Source organism: Phaeoacremonium minimum, assembly GCF_000392275.1.
Source record: "Phaeoacremonium minimum UCRPA7 unplaced genomic scaffold PA7_03_scaffold_455, whole genome shotgun sequence".
NCBI lineage: Eukaryota > Fungi > Ascomycota > Sordariomycetes > Togniniales > Togniniaceae > Phaeoacremonium > Phaeoacremonium minimum.
The window spans coordinates 14,210-30,949 of NW_006921357.1; the positions used below are offsets into that span (position 1 = coordinate 14,210).

Sequence of the window (16,740 nt, forward strand, 5' to 3'; positions counted from 1 at the left end):
ATTATCTACTGTATCTTATCATGGACGCTCGGCTCTATTGCCTTCTTGGTCTTACAAACGGTCGCGCCTGATAGGACCAACTAACATCGCATACGACGCCGTTGTTTAGTTCCCAGCGATGATCTTCTCCATCTCCGCGACGTCCTTCACAGCAGGTGTTAGGTTCTTGCTTCCGTCGTGCGTGATCAGGATGTTGTCCTCAATCCGCACGCCGCCGACGTCCCAGTACTTATCCAATACTGCCGCGTCAATGTACTTGGAGTGGACGGGGTCCTTCAGGAAGGGCTCGATAATGAAGCTGCAGAAGTAGATCTGAGAAGCGTTAGCAGTGCCCTGGCCAATACTCCCGATGATGACTTACACCAGGCTCAACCGTAATCACGCTACCTGCTGGGAGAGTACCCCTGACTCTCAGATACCTAAACATCGGATCCTTGTCTGCGTAGTTCGCATTGCCGCCAGTATCGTGAGTGTCCATTCCTAGATAATGGCCCAGGCCGTGCGGTAGGAACGCAACGCTCGTCCTGCTCTTGAAGATCTCGTCTTTGTCGCCCTGCAGAATGCCAAGCTCTAGAAGACCGTCAATGGCAATCTTGTGGGCGAGCTCATGGACGTCGTCCCACTTGACGCCCTCCTTGAGCGCAGCAATGCAGTCCAGCTGCATCTTCAACACGATATCGTAAATAGCGCGCGACTCCTTGGAAAACTTGCCCGAGATGGGGAATGTTCGCGTCTGGAGATTATATCAGCTTGGTCCTGTCTCTAGTATGTTACCTCAACTCACGATATCAGCCGCATAGCAGTTCCATTCCGCACCAGCATCCAAAAGTAGGTTGAGCTTGCCCTCCACCGGCTGGTCATTCTTCACATAATGCAGGGTCGCAGCAGCGCGCCCACTAGCTACAATGCTGTGATACGCCTGCTCCTTTGCGCCCCGTGACACGCAATTGGCGAGAAAGACCGCCTCCAGCTCCTGCTCGTTCTTCACATGTGCCACCTTCTCCAGCACCGCACGATGCGCTGCGCTGCTGATCTCGTTGGCCTTCTCGATGAGCGCAATCTCGTAGTCGGACTTGATGACGCGGGAGACCTCAATGGCCTCCTTTAGGATCGAGAGGTTTTTATTGTCGTATTCGAGGAAGGTGATATGGTCGGAGACTTGCTCCGGGATAGCAAAGACCGTCGACTTAGGTACCTTGGAGCCGAGGTGTGTGAGGGTCGCGTTGACATCGTTCGTGTACTTGACCTCGTCGACGTCGTACAGCTCGAGCGCCTCCTCGGCTGTCGTAGGCAAGCCGGACCATATGACGGACTCGGGATCGATCGGCGGGATGAAGAGAGTGGACTTTGATGTCGATATATCGTAGATGTAGTGGCAATCAGCAAGCGGGCAGCCGGTGACATAGTAGAAGTAGCGCCGTTGTCTGAGAGGCACAATGATTAGCACCAGTGCACGCAAAAGCTCCCAGGGCAATAGATTACCTGAAGTGTTCTGCCTCGTCATTGTCCTCAATCATCTTGGTCATTCGACCCTCGAGGTACAGCACTCCGGAGGCATCGGGCACCTTGGATCGGATGTAGTCCACCACGCGCTTCACGTGGAGCTTGGCCGGATATTTGCCCTTCAATACCTCCTCGTATGTCGCCATTGTGCCTGACGTTTGATTCCCCTGGTCGCTGAGCTTAGTGATATGCTGAGAGTGCGTCGCAAAGCAGCGGAGCTCAGGGTGCCGGCGGTCAACTTCTCGTGGGAATGAACCGGTCTGATGTGAAGGCGTTATCAGTCGCTTCGGTGCTCGGCTTGCGGCGGTCGCAATGCACCGGGAGCTCGCAGGGGTTATCGTGAAGTGCTTGAGGCGCCGTGTGATAAGCCGCGTGTATTGATGGCTACGCGGAAGCATCAATCGAGAGGACTGGAGTTGGGAGGAAGAAAGACGGAGGTCAGGTGAGGCAATGTGGAAGATGCTATCTCTCTTCAGTATCCGTCGCACAAGGAAAGCAGCGGCCCGATGCGGGGCGGCGTTGAAGGGCTGTTCGCCGTACGAGTGACGATGGCGGGGCAACAGCTCGCTCAAACAAGGTACCTTCCACAGCGGGGTTAGTCTCGCCAGTGCCAGTGGAGAAAACAACGATGGCTGACAAAAGACAAGAGCACATCAACTGTTCGTAACTGAGAGCGCACAAAGAATGCATGCGCTCTTCATTGCGGAGTCTGTCTGCTGAAAAGATGCAAATAATCTAAAGTTCCTCATCAAAGAGCTTTAATAAAGTTACAGATTACAATTCTAGCTATGAATGTGACAATAAAATATAATTAGCGATAGTTATGAGTTGAGTCAAGCTTTGACTCTTTGACTCTTTGACTCTTTGACTCTTGGCTCTCTGAGGGGCTACCACTCGAATAAAATATGGGCGCTTTGAAGTAGAATGTACGTAACATACTATCGCCTGAAGAACTCCTCACTTCCTTACTGTGCTCACTCCATATAAAAGAATTAGTACAAGAGTTTCGCCAATATTCGCCATTCGCTCAACCGGCCGCTGGACAGTATGATTAAGAAAGTCCTGTTGCTGATAGCTACATTCAGGTCATTATCATATACCATTCGGATTGAGGTAGAGTCAATGAGTCTAATTTCACTTGTATTGACGGTCTTCCATTTACGATACTTTCTTAACAATGTTCGAAGTGCTGACGGTGACAAGTTGGACAATTTTAGGTTAACGGTTCAAATACAACATAAAAAGACAAGGACAACCATAAGAGTGGCTAGTGGCCAGAGGCGTCGAGCATCTCGGTTAGACCACCACACAGGATTTTCTGTTTCTTCGCTTTTTTGACAGCAACAGATATTCTTCCTGTCACTTCAACATGTCGCGTTTCAACGTGTCATCACCTTTCCGTACTTGCTTGGTGACACCCACCCAGGGGGCTCAAGCGGACGTGCTGGAAGTAGGAAACTATTCCTGGTTCTGCATGAAGAAGTTACGAAGTGGTCATTTTCGACGACAGAGCACGTTTGTTGACCATGCCCGTTTTGGAATTCATCAATAAGGCTATTCGGGAGAAGAAGGCGGCTATTGCGTCTCCAGAGACTCAATTGGCTGTGATGGATACCAACTCGATCAGGCGCACTTGGCTGAGTTTTCTCGACAGCCCGCCGTTAGTCAAAAGCCAATGTCATATCCGTGATACGTTTCAGGAATTATATCAGGGCCAGGTGTTGTCAGCCTCAGCGGCGAATCAAGGGCTTCCCTTTGTCAGCCCGAGATGAACTTTGCTAATATCCAGGTCTTGGCACTAACGCGGCAGATGCACCCCAGATTCCCACCCACCAACACGAGATGAAAGTATATAAGCTTAATATTCGTTTACGAAAAGTCGGTAGTTGTCAGTTCTGGAATCAGATACATGGTAATGAAAGAGAGGCCGGCGGCAACTCTGCTGCTAAGCGGGCCGAAGCCGTGGGATTGACGGACGTCTTGGCACTCTTCAACCTGGTTGTAATATAGACGCGATGTTGTGGCGTTTTGGTCATGGATGCCGTTGATCCGGGCTTGTGGACTTCAAATAGAAGGGGAGCCAAGGCTCCTAGAAGGCAAGGCTTGCGAAAAAGTTTGCTTCACTTACGCCAAAGAAGCTTTCTAGAGCCAAGTCAACCATGATGCGTCTTTCTTCTACTTTGGGCCTCATCTTATTCACCAGCCTTGCCGCGGCTGGAGTTTATCCTCCCGATGTTGTAGACCAGCTTCAAGAAACTGGGATTGCCAAACTCAAGGACTACCTAGCAAAGAATCCCGCCAAGAATGGGTGCACATTTGAAAAGGCTGTTAAGCGAAAGGAATGGTTAGTGCATATAAGACACCCCTTCTGATTTCTATGAGAGTCTAATCTTTAATAGGAGCGATCTCACAATAGATGAAAGGAAGGAATACACCAAAGCGGTCTTGTGCTTACAATCGAAGCCCCCGAAGACCTCGGCACCAGGTGCCAAGAGCCGCTTCGATGACTATGTCGCTGTACACATCCAAATGACACCTCAAGTTCATGGATCTGTAAGCTGCCAATACTCAATTTTCTAGAGAAGCCACATCACTCACACATTCAGACGAGCTTCTTACCCTGGCATCGGTACTATGTGTGGCATTACGAGAATGCTCTCCGGGAAGAGTGTGGATATACAGGATATCAGCCCGTAAGCCTCAATCCAACAATAAGGTGACTACTCATGCTAAATTGTTGACCAGTATTGGAACTGGGATCGATATGCTAAGGATCCCGTTAACTCACCTCTGTTCAATGGAAATGACTCCAGTATGGGAGGCAATGGAGAGAAAGTAGCACATCAAGGAATCCCTATCCCTGGTGCTCCAGCACCATACAACGTCATTCCTCCTGCTGATGGTGGCGGATGTGTGACGAGTGGCCCATTTAAGAAGTAAGATCCAACATGATGATGAACAGAGTTAAACTCCATTACTTATCTAAATATCTACAGCATGTCTGTGAACCTGGGACCCATGGCTGCGACTATTCCGAACTTGAAGAGCAACCCGCGATCAGACGGACTTGGTTACAATCCGCGATGCCTACGTCGAGACGTGAATAAGAATTCTGCTGCTGTCACCACGGCAAACTATACCTACGACCTCATCACCAAGAACAATAATGTTTACTGGTTCCAAACCGTCATGGAGGGGCAGTTCAATCTGGGTCAGTGGGGAGTCCACAGTGGAGGTCACTACACTGTGGGCGGTGACCCGGCAGGAGACTTCTTCGTGTCCCCCGGCGATCCAGTCTTCTGGCTCCATCACGGCATGATTGACAGGGTGTGGTGGATCTGGCAGCTTCAAGATTTGGCGACTCGGCTTACACAGGTTTCGAAGACCATGACCATGAATAACATGCCTCCAAGTCGCAACGGCACGTTAGATGATAAGTACGGTTTAGGGGTTCTGGCACCGGAGGTCGCTACGAGAGACATGATGGACACAATGGGTGGACTTGATGGCAAGTTATGCTACATCTATGTTTGAGCATGGGCATTTACGTGGGCGGAATCAAAATCACATTTATATGCATTCCCGAAAACAAATCAGAAACTGTACTACTCTCCGTATCATCTCAATTTGACACAATAACTCTTCTGTTGCTAAATTCGTCATCCATTGTCCCTGCTGCCACATCGACCATCCATCTCGCGCAGCTTTCACGGGTAATATATAAGCTAGCACCTCTCTCCGTGTGTCCATACGTCTTCACAGGTTCAGTGCCGGCATCTTTGAGCCCGACAGGTAATACAAGAGTCCACAGTATGTCGTCACCACAGTTCCCTTCAATCTCCGCATCGACAGCATTGTGGTCCTCGTATGTCTTTCCCACATTCGTGTAGTCAATGACTAGTCGTATAATAAGCGGTGTCACCTTCCGGCTCTCCCCAGAGCCAAGAGCATTCATGACAACCAGACGTGGCTTCTGCTCTCGCGATTGTTCACGACATGCCTGGCGCAGCAAACGTGCTGCATTGGCCGTCGCATCTGCCATCAGACGGGGCGGGCCAATAAAGCGAGAGAAGCGACGATTTGAAGCGCGGCGTGGATTTAGGAATACAAGCACTGCATTCACAGGGATGTCTGCGGCGGAAAAGGCACGCTTCATATCAGTTTCTGACAGGACCGAGCCTTCAACAACCGTAAGGTCAGGATGCGGAGCCACGGCCAAAGCGTTTCGGACGATGGCTGTAACGTGATGGCCTAGTACATGTTACCATGCAACTTCATATCTTGAAAATGATCTGCTTACCTTGCTCCAGGGCATACTTGTAGGCGTAGCCGCCGGTTTTCCCCGTCGCTCCTAAGATGAGCAGATGCATTTTCGCAGATTCTGTCTTGGCATCCATCTCCCAGGTAACAACACTAAAGTATCAACCAAATGAGGATAGAATATACAGTGTCGACAGCTCAGATCTGCATAGGACTACACGTGAGTGAGATTTGGTATGGCATCACGTCGGAGGAACGCTATTGTGTCAATATTCCGGGTATGTTGATCATAGTCTCGGAGGCAATAAAATCCGACGGACCCGGATTCGTGTTAGAGCAGCCGGACCCGGCTGGTTGAGACTATAAGGATGATTGTGCGGCGAATTTGGGCGACTAGCAATTCAATAGTGACACTCTGGTTGGCTATTGGCTTCTTCTTGACCAGAATTCTGCTTCATATAATCGGGTAGATGTGTAGAAGTATGAGGTATGATTGTACATTGAAAAGGCTGGACATATTGCTACAGACGCCTGACACGTTACTTTCTGTCCAGAGATAACAATATAAAGAGAGCTTTGATATCACCAAAAGCAAATGACCTTGTCTGTCTAGTGTCAATGCTTTGACTCTTGTTATTGGAGTAATGAATATCCGAATTGATCAGTGGTAGTAGAGTTGGACTGTATTGATTCAGCATTAGCTCGATGCTCTGTTTGCAATAATCTACCCCTGGTAGTAGCAACCGAGCTGTGTAGCTCTTGAATAATGAGACAATCGTCTAAACAGAATGACATTTGCTCAAATTGCAATGTAACTTGCTTCATGATCCGCAAGCGGCCGCCATAACGCGCCCATCATGGAAGCGAACAGCTTAGCACCAAACAAGGATGGCTAAATATAGCTTCACCAGAAATTTTACATAAATGACTTGATCTTTGCTATGATTTAAAGCGTGTGTGAGATTTAGGATTCAAAGAATTGAGGCCGAAATCGCAGATAAAATCAAAATGAAATTATTCATAGCATCAGTGTTTCTGTCTTGCGTCGTGGCTCTGCCGACTACTAAGCAGATTCAGAAACGCGGGACACCCAGCGTTCACCTGGTCAATTGCCTTCTGAAAGACGAGTCGACTGGTTTTGGACCAGTTGAAGCCGGGTTGGCGTTTGTAAGTCAACCACCGGAAGCTCGTACTTGGACCGACTACAATGTGCTTATCCCAGCAACAGTACTACGACGATGACGACAAGGTCGGCCGGCAAGAAAAGTATACAGATTTTGGATGGATACAGGCCTACTCGTATCCCGACTGGAAGTCCCAGCGGCTCTGGACAAACTTCGTAGGGAATCCTGACGTGCGAGGTTGGCTCGAGATCGTGCCGTCCGAAACAACCGAGACTCCTGTGTGGACAGAGGTCGGGTGAGTCTGCTCAGTCCCTCTCTCTACCCGCAAGAAAGCATAGCTGACATCCCCATCCCCGATCGAAGCACCTTTGAGAGTTCTCGGGGGAAGTTTACATGTAGACAGGACGACGGTCATTTCATTTACGCCAACAGCAATCTGGACTCCTGCAAGACCATACTTTACTGTCTGTAGTCAATACATCGCTGGATCAAGGAACCTCCTTTGTGGATTGCTGAAACGAAAGAGGACACAGAGAAATTTACTTCATTTTCTCTGCCTACAAAATAAGTGGAGGCAGATATATATAGAGTCCCGAATAAGCAAGCAAACCGCCCCATGCAAACAACCCCGGGTATCAAGAATCAGATATGGTTTGAAATGAATTCCAGGAATAAATAAATGAAAACATGCCGCCAATGCTATGCCCGTCCCCCCTATGCCCATTTGAACCCGGACTTGATGCTGCCCTCGCCTGCCGGCCTGCCGCCCGCCATAAGCAAAATGCAATTTGTTGTCCCATGATGATGATATGCTGCCTCCCTAGATGCGAAAATGCAACTGATGCTCAATATTGAAGCCCTGATTATACCCCCTGATCCCAACAGCGTTGGGACCTCCTAGTAACCAGCAAAGTATTGATCGCTTATAGCCTTGACTGCACCAGCAATGTCCCGACAGCAATCCAGTCATATCCCGGTATTGTTACCAAATAAGTAGAGATATCGCTTCTCGGTCTGCCCACATAATTCGATCCTCATCCTTCCTCCCTCGAAGGCGTCCTCCCTCTCCTTATGGTAAGATTCGGCAACGGCATCGCCCCGTCCATCTGGCCAATCGTATTCAGGCTCCGCCCGCTCCTCATCGTCATCCAGTGGTCCGTGAGGGCCTTCTTCCCCACGACCAGCTCAAAGCTGCACAGGAAACAAAAGCTGATCTCTAGCCTCGCTAGCTCGAGCTCGCTCACGCCGCCCACCTTGGCGACCTTGCCGTGGGGGTAGCTCAGGTCCTCGAGCGCCTTCATGGCCACCCTTAAGCCGGCGAGCAGCAGGCGGTGGGCGTTGCGCTTCGTGACGGCGATGGCGCGCTCGTTGACGGCGAGGCGGTGGATGTACAGCGAGGTGGCAAGGTAGACGGCCGTGGACATGGGGCAAAAGCGGTGGATGCGCAGCAGGTAGTCGGTGATGCCGATGGGCGGCGGCTTCTTGCTGTAGAACTTGCGCGTGATGGCGCTGTGCTGCATGTTGAGCGGCTGGCTGTCGTCGCCGATGATGATGTACGGCTCGGGCGTCGAGGGCGGCGCGAGGTCCGGCGTGGGTGCGGGCGTGGGCGTCCGGAGGCGCACCCCGTCGATGGGCGCTACGGGTGTCTGCTGGCCGGGCATGGGGACGGACTTGCTCGAGGAGGTGCGCGTGGCGGGAGTGGGCCGCAGAGGTGAGCCTGGGATGGGCTGCCGTGCTCCTTTGCTAGGGGAGCCTGCTGCTCGCGCAGTGTCTCTAATTGCTTGTTCCCTAAGCCGGGCGAGGCTCCTTTCGGACAGATTGCGTTGTATACTTTCTTTCTCTGCCTGCATGCCTCTCATGTTCGGCATATGCGGTGTCGAGGGCGGCGGGGTAGGAGGGATGTCGCCTGTGATGCGCACCAGTGCCTCGACGCCGGCGCTGAGCAGCTTGAGGGCCGCGAGAGGCGGGACATCGAAGATATTGTCCGGTTGGGCATTGAGCTCGGGTGATGTAATAGGCTCGAGGGTTGAGTCGGGTGTCTCGATGGTTAGAGTGCGGTCGTGGGAGGGGTTTGGTGGCGGAGGGGGCGTTTTGGGGAGGTCAGCCTCTTCAGTCGACTCGTTCGGTGGAGGTATCGCTTCCTCGGTCTGTGCAGGGTTCGGCGACATTCCGCCGTCGTTATCGGAGGGGGTTAGCGATTCTGTCGAGAGCCGAGCGTTCCAAGCAGTGCAGTGTCAGAAGAGGGTATAGTGTTCTTGGTGTTTTTTGAACCGGCGGCGTCGACGTTTTTGTTCAAGTGCTCGAGTCAGGTACCGTTTCTAGGTCCAGGTGGATGATGCTTGTTTGTTTCTCTTCTCCAAGCCCCACCACTTCCCGCCGCCGAGTGTGTATTTAGAGATATACCACAGACGGAGGATGAGCCCAGGCGGGTTGGAACGGCGTCTATGTATCCGTTTGGAGGGTCACCGAGGCTGTTGTATGGATGGACGTGCTCGAATCGGTGCCACACGGCTTCATATCTGGTGATCTGGTGATCTCGTGCGTGTTCGTCGTCTTCTTTCCCAAGGATGTCTGTTGCTTCTCGCCTCGGTCTAGCTCGGCTGACACGCGACGGCGGCGGGTTTATTAGTCGAGGCTGCAGTAGACTGCAACTGGTACCTGTAGGGGTCCGCCGTTGCACGGTCGAGAACGGTCGAACGCCAGAGGTTAAAATAAAATCAAAAAGGATACCAAGAGGGATTGAGTCGTTGAAGAATATCGCCCAGAGCTACCTCACACGCACTGCGAGGAGCCCTCAATTGCTTGCTCCGCGACAAAAGAAGCTGCGTCTCCAATTGTCTTTAGGTGTCTGTATATAGCTGGTAGAGTGCACTTCAAGCGAAGGCTGCGTGGGCTGGCGCGATAAATACGCCGATGTCTCTCTCTGCTCCCGATCAATTGGCTTGAGTGAACGATGGCGGGGCAAATGTGTGGCTTGCAGAAAGCTGTCTGTCTTGCTCTGTCTTGCTCTTGCTTGCTTGCTTGCTTCTGCTGTGTCTCTCTTTGGAGCTCTCTGGATTTGTCCAAGATCGGCAATTCAGCAACTCGCCTCGCTGATGTCGTAGTAAAGTGCGGTACTGTAAGTTGATTGAACGGGGCATGCACTTCGTGCGTGTCTCCTTCGGCGTCCCCTTCGCCGGCCCCGGTCGCAGCTGCCTGATCTGATTCTGCAGAAGGCGACTCCGTCCGGCAGATTTCACTGCATGCCTCTTTACCTTAGTATTATTATCTGTGGGATGGGTCTCTTTGAGAGATGTAATGGAATGAACGAAATGTGTGGGATGGGTGGATGGATGCAACCCCTCATCTCACACAGCTGGAGCTGGAACCTTCCCCCCAAATTGGATGCAGCTGCAAGCTATTCCCGGCTCTTCTCACGGTGCCTCACGGTGCCACGGTGCCTAGCGAGACGGGCGAGCGTAGCAATTGGAAGGAGAGTCCTTGTCCCGCCGCATCGGCCCTAATGCAGACGCAAATTGGTGCAGAATCCGACTCGTTTCCTCTCTCGGCCGGTGGCGAAGATCGTCCCACGAAAGATACGCTACCTCGAGGGAGAATGTCCAGGCGTGTCCGCCAACTCGCGCAACAGTCTGCAATGAGATCTGTTGGGGAGCTCCCGTCGGGGGCGAAACCGAGAGATAAGATGGGAATGGAATGCTAGTCCTGCTAGCAGATCTGATGGGGACACCAAAGCGCTTCGAGGCGTGGCTATTCCCGCACGCGAACGACCGGTCGAGGTAGTCTGAGATGATCGTCTCCAAGCTGCGTGCTTTCGGCGCTCCAGAACGGCGTCATCGAAAGGGCCGTCTCGCGGCTTTTTATCACAATCCTTGGCCTCAACATTTAATGAGCATTATGGAGGAGAACCGGCCGATATTCAGCAGGGGTCAGGCGGCAAACTGCGCAAAAGTCCCATCTCACCATCTCGACGAACCTTCAACTACTGCACAGTCAACAGTCTAACAAGCCCGAAAGTAAGACCCGGCTGGTCGTGCTAGCCTGCCTCGCCTGCTAGGCTCATGTAGGGTAATATCGAGGCCCCGGCTCACCTGCAGGGTTCACATCACATGGGCACTGAAGAATTGGAGAAATCGGGGTCTAGCCTGCCTACTACGCAGAATGACTCCCATACCAAAGTGACGAGTCCCTCGCACTCCGCATACACGATGCGCACCCACGAGCCTCTCGGAGCCTGTAGGATCTCTCTTGGCCATCTGCCGTCTGCATCTTCGTCGCGGACAGCCGCGATGGGAACTAACTGCCTAATTCCATCGTCTCTTCATTCGGCACATTGGAACTCGGGTAACGTTCCTGCAGAAGCTACGCGCCCCTTGTCAAGCGAGCCAAAGGCGGGTGCTGATGCCGTCTATTTGTGTGTCGACTCACGACACGACACTTGTCTCACACTGTACTAGCTTTTGGAGGCTCTTTCGAGGGGGAAACTCACTTCACCGCTAAAGACGACTTGGAGTAAGCCGCGTCTGCCGCCAATGTTCTAGGCCGTTGCTCTCATAGACTAGAGAAGGGCAAGATGAAGAGAATAGTACGCTACTGCCCAAAGACTTGGAGGTAATGTTTGGAGAAACTTGTCTATGATTGCATCATTCACTCACCCGCGACTTCATGCTGCCTTGGACTTTGATATGAGGCAAGGTTGTCAATGTTGTCTGTCTACTGCAAAGGTGACAATAGTACAACTGATTTCCCTCATCGTGAACAGTACGCTCCGTTGGAGCATACTTCCCCCATCCCGAACGAGCTTCCCCATCCCCCTCTCAGAGTCACTTTCCTTCCTCCAATCTACATTTCATCCTCGACTCCACTCCTCCGCCATTAGGGTAGTCCCCTCATCAACAAACAAAACAAGTATGCTCGTCGTTTAGAACCCCAGCGCGGCATTGAACGCAGCCGCCGTGCTGGCGTCCTTGGTGCCGAGCGCCTGGACCTGCGCCTTGGCGTCCTCGCACAGCGCCTTGGCCGCGTCGTTGGCGTCGCACACGTTGGTGAGCTGGTCGCACACGCGGTTGGTGATGATGTTGGGGTTGAGCGCGTCCTGCTGGCCCTTGGCCACGAGCGGGTCCGTCGGCAGGAACGTGCCCTCGTCCGCCTTGCGGCCCTCGCGGCCCAGCTGGAAGTCGATCGTCGGCGTGCACGCACCGAAGTCGGCGGCGCCGGCCTGTCGGGGGAAGAGCTTGGCTGTGGCGGCCGAGGCGGCGACGAGCGCGAGGAGGAGGCTGTTGAACTGCATTTTGGATGATTTGAAGAGTGAAGTGGTGTAAAGACCGGCTTGCGGTGTAACGACTGTTGTAAATTATATACGAAAGAATGGAAAAAGTTCACAGAACTTTGGGCTGGTAACGATCGAGAGATCTACTCTGCGAGAAATGGAAATGAAGAGCTCGTGGGTGAGGAAAGAAGGCAAGAGAGAGAACGAGATCGTAGCATAGGAGAGTCAGTGGATCTTATAAAGAGATCCTGCCAATGCCGTCCCGTCTTCCTCAGACAGGAGTAGTTATCCGATCTGTCACGGCCAACCTGGGCGGGCCATGCGGGCACGTCAGGATCGCCGCTCGCCAAGAGCCGATCAGACTGCCGTGTCTCGTTCGGACCGGCAGCCGTTGTTGAGATGACAGATGCCAGCCTATCTGGGGAGACGCCGCTTTGAGACGAATCGGGAAATCTTGCTCGCTGCACCAACATCCTCCTAGGAGTCTTACCATGCAGTGTCTTGCGGACGGATCGGCTATCTGACGGCTGCTCGCTTACTCTTACCCAGACACCAGTTATTGCCATAAGAAATAAAGGTTTCCTCACTGCTTTACTTCCATTTTCTCATTTCTGCATCTGATATTTTCCACCACGTGCAGGCTAGCATTGATAAGATCCAAGCCGCCAAGCCAAGCAAACAGCCACTTAAAACGCCGCCTATCGCGACCCCAGACTCTCGGAGACCGCTGCCGAAACAGCCCTGCACGGCTCAACTGAGACTGCCGCACGAGGCCTGCGACGCCAAAGCCGTTTGATATGCAACCAGTCTGCCTTTTGCCGCTCTCGATCAGGTAAGTTGATCTGGCGATCGCCACGCGCATCGTGTGGTGAGAGCTTCGTTTCTCTGGTTCCGATGCATTGACGCCCTGGCCGCAATTTGGCCATTTCCTGCATTGTGTGAGTGTCACGATTTTTTCACAGAAGACAACAGACGGGTGAGCATCCTGACGAGTTCTTATAATATATGCTCATATAGCCACCAAATATACCGACCTTCTGGTGGTCGACACTCTTGGGCCGTCTCACAGACCAATGTTATTTCATGTACACGTCACCGCAATACAACCCTCTTTCATATTGTTTACTGGCCCTTGACAACCTTACAGTCAACGACCGCACTCTGTCCGTTTTGAACCGCTTCGATAGCGGTTTTCAAAACACTCTCCAAGTCTGACGCCTTGTCTACCCTACTCGCATGGAGGTTGCCACCCGCAGCAGCCTTGGCAATGCCCGCGTAATCAGGGACGGGATCAAATGAGATATTGATCTCTTCGTTCGTGGCCTTGGACCCTAGACCATCTGGGTGCACCAGCAGGAGCGAGTTTCTCGGCGCATTCCATCCTGTCGTTTATCAGCTTTTCTCTCAGCACCAGGTAAGGGCGAGACCAACAAACCTTTGTTGTTCAGCACGATGGTTAGGATTGGGATATTGTACCGCTGTGCAATCCAGTACACACTACCTGGTACCGAGAAGAGGAATGTTCCGTCACCAACAATTTGGCAAACGAACTTGCCCTTGCCCGGGCCGCCATTCTGCTCATCCGTCGCCAATTTGATTCCCAAAGAGCCGCCACCAGACCAGCCCAGACCGCCGCCACCACAGTTGATCCAGTGACCAGGGAGATTCGGCTGTAGGTTGTCATGCACAAATATCGTGTTTGTCACGGCTTCTATGCTCCAAATCGTATCATCGGGGCAGAGCTCCCTCAGTCTCTGACAAAGGTGGCCAGTGCCAAAGGAACCATCCTCAAGTGGCTTCGCTCGCTCGGCGATGTCGTCTATTTGATCTTTATATGATTTTTCCAACGCTTCCCATTTACTGCTAAACTCCTCGCTCGCAAGTTTCCCTTTCGTTTCTTCGTTGCTCTTCAGGTATGCTGTGATCTGTTCTACGGCCGTCAGGCTATCCGCGCGATATCGCTGCACTGCATCGAGGTAGAACACCGGCATCATCTGCTTCAATGGATCGCAGTCGATGTGGAATATCTGGGCATCATCCTTGGGTTTGAAGCTAGTGTTGATCCACGGTACGTCACTGTCGATAACGAGGACAACGTCCGCCGTCTTGATGGCCTCGTGTCGCCCAAAGCGTAGACCCAGCCAGCCCGGATGCTCGGCCGGAAAGCACATGTCACTGCCTCCAGTGTCCAAGACGCGGAGCCCCTTGACGGTGTTCGCTAGCTCCACGAGTGCGGGAGAGAAGGCGTGGTTTCTACCCGCATAACCGGTTACGACGAGGGGTTCCTTCGCATTGACTAGTGCCTCCGCGATATCTTTGACTCCAGGAGTCGGCAAGCCACCGAGTTGCACGGGATCCCAGAATTTTTGGTTCAGGTGATACGGCTCGATATCTTCCTCCATTACCTCGCGGGCTCCACAGAGGTAGACCGGACCTTGCGGCGCCGACCTTGAAAACTGCAAGGCCCGATTGACCATCTGCTTCACATTCTTACCAGTCTTCAGTTCACCGGAGTACCGACAGTACTGAGCCAGGATTTGCTTTTGGTCAGGGACGTCTTGTATCCAGTGGATATACTCGGTTCGTGAGCCCCGCATCTCTCCTTCAATTGTGAATGGAGACAATCCAGCGAACACCAACACTGGAGCTCGACCGGTAGATGCATTGTGGACGGCAGCCCCGAGACCTTGTGTACCTACATCTACATGCACGATCACGCATTGTGGCTGTCCCGTCAGGCGGGCAAAACCGTCGGCTGCAGACATTGCCACCATCTTTTGCACGAGTTAGAGCATATCTCGGCCAAGAGTGAGGAAGGACTCACTTCATTTGGACAGGTAATTATACGCGGAAACTTTCCTTGTGCTTCTCTTTGTCCTTTTACCATAGCTTCTATGATGCTTGGATGGTCACTCCCCAGATTAACGAAGCAATGGGTTACGCCAGCTTCCCATAACGCCTCAAAGAAGGCAAATGACGTTGTGTACATCTTGGGCGGGGTTGATGCAGACGCAAACGTTCTATTACTCTGAACCGCTGGTGAAGAGTCTTTCTGGTCAGATGGCGACGAAAGGATCGCTAATGAGCCTCGAGTTCTACTATATGGCTGAAGTCCCGTCGTCGTGGGGTCTCTAGAAGACGTGGTGAACAACTTCCCATTTATCTGATATTGTCCGTGCTTCTCGGGGACAGCCCGGGATGAGCCATGCCAGAAGTAGGTCCGAAGACCGGGGCATGCGGGGGATTTGCGGCTAGAGAAGCCTCGGAGTCGAGAGGCGGCATGGGGGCGACAATATCGCAGGCTTGCCGAGGGGGTTAACACTAATCCCCTGGTCCTCGATTGCGTGCGGATCGCGGATAGCACGTCGGGAGGTGGGGTCACCGTTCGAGGGAGCATGTTCGTCTCGATTGCTTGGCGGTTGCCGTTAATTGGGTGTCGAGGAGCCAATTGGATATGACGTTGGAGGTTGGAAGATAGACACGAGACCGGTTCTTGGAAGAAGGCTTTTGCGCTTGCAGAAGTCCTTATAGGTTTATGATACAGAGAAAAGGGGCATCAAGTGATCTTTCTGGCAAACCGGAGAGTATCAGAGCAGAAACAAAGGGCAAGACATCGTAGGTGGAAAGCCAAATCACCTTAGCGTTGAGCGGAGACGGACGGCTTTGACACATATAAACAACTGGAAGCGGTTTACGAGGCGTCATTTGAGCTCCACCGCGTCTCAGTTGGGGTCAATTGGTCTCCGCCATCCCGTCCCCATCTCCATCAGCTGGCAGTTAGGTGAATAGATCGTGGATCGTGGCTTCCGTTCCTCGTGGGGCGCATCGTACTCGTCGACACTCCAAGGCCAATTGACTAAGACGATGCACCCCGCTGCCGAGGGCGGGAGTGCAGATGCCCCGCATTCACTAAACTTTAGGGGCAGTCGATGCCTTGACCTTCCACCCCTTCCATCCACAGCGGGATGCCTGATGATAGATCATGATGGCACAGAGTATTTTGCATCAGAAACTTCGCCAGAGAACATGCGAACGGAGTTTGATTGCAGGCGCCGCTAGTTTGCGGCACAAAGCTCAAATACTTGCGGTTTCTTTCTCGCTGAATGTGGCCGATATTCCACGATGACATCGACTGAGATGAGCTGTGGTTAGTCATCCCCTCCGGTGCCGAGCCGAAGACACTCGGAGGGGCCGCTTATTGTCGGCGCATTGGGTCTCCCAAACCTCCCACCGACTCGTCTCCAAACCTCAATCCGCTCCAAGCCGCCCACGGATACGGGTGGATGCGGAAAGGACAACGTAAGAAATAACAGTAGGTTCTTGGTGATTAGCTAACTGTTTCGTGATGGAATCTAACTCCTTGGAGAAAGCGGTCGCTATGCTAGTCTTGCCATTCGTGACATTACACTGAATTGTTGGACTGGACTAAACATCGATATGCTGCGACACGTATGAAGCACACGCCACACAGCACAACAATGAGCAAAAGGATAAGAGTCCGCGAGAAGGAAGCTGCCCCAGGGAGCTATGACGTTGAGCATCGCGGCACGGGCAGGTGTATGCCTCCATTTCGGGGCTGGTCGCCTG

At 52.4% G+C, this 16,740-nt stretch overlaps 5 protein-coding genes across 5 annotated transcripts; 1 reads left to right on the plus strand and 4 right to left on the minus strand.

Annotated features, from left to right (window-relative positions):
* Nucleotides 1-105: 105 nt before the first annotated feature.
* Nucleotides 106-1,901, minus strand: UCRPA7_6193 (putative xaa-pro dipeptidase protein; the record flags this gene model as incomplete). The annotated part of the gene is made up of 4 exons (XM_007918732.1): nt 106-312; nt 362-733; nt 785-1,424; nt 1,483-1,901. 4 exons carry the CDS (start codon nt 1,899-1,901, stop codon nt 106-108), a joined length of 1,638 nt encoding a protein of 545 aa, XP_007916923.1.
* Nucleotides 1,902-3,662: 1,761 nt separating this feature from the next.
* UCRPA7_6194 (putative tyrosinase central domain-containing protein) lies at nt 3,663-5,037 on the plus strand (the record flags this gene model as incomplete). Its single annotated transcript, XM_007918733.1, has 5 exons — nt 3,663-3,847; nt 3,903-4,056; nt 4,110-4,196; nt 4,249-4,439; nt 4,500-5,037. The coding sequence occupies 5 exons, from the start codon at nt 3,663-3,665 to the stop codon at nt 5,035-5,037; spliced, it is 1,155 nt and encodes a 384-aa protein (XP_007916924.1).
* Nucleotides 5,038-7,921: 2,884 nt separating this feature from the next.
* Nucleotides 7,922-9,055, minus strand: UCRPA7_6195 (putative cyclin-dependent protein kinase complex component protein; the record flags this gene model as incomplete). Its single annotated transcript, XM_007918734.1, has 1 exon — nt 7,922-9,055. One exon carries the CDS (start codon nt 9,053-9,055, stop codon nt 7,922-7,924), a length of 1,134 nt encoding a protein of 377 aa, XP_007916925.1.
* Nucleotides 9,056-11,805: 2,750 nt separating this feature from the next.
* Nucleotides 11,806-12,174, minus strand: UCRPA7_6196 (hypothetical protein; the record flags this gene model as incomplete). The annotated part of the gene is made up of 1 exon (XM_007918735.1): nt 11,806-12,174. One exon carries the CDS (start codon nt 12,172-12,174, stop codon nt 11,806-11,808), a length of 369 nt encoding a protein of 122 aa, XP_007916926.1.
* Nucleotides 12,175-13,275: 1,101 nt separating this feature from the next.
* Nucleotides 13,276-14,750, minus strand: UCRPA7_6197 (putative acetolactate synthase protein; the record flags this gene model as incomplete). The annotated part of the gene is made up of 2 exons (XM_007918736.1): nt 13,276-13,535; nt 13,589-14,750. 2 exons carry the CDS (start codon nt 14,748-14,750, stop codon nt 13,276-13,278), a joined length of 1,422 nt encoding a protein of 473 aa, XP_007916927.1.
* Nucleotides 14,751-16,740: the final 1,990 nt, after the last annotated feature.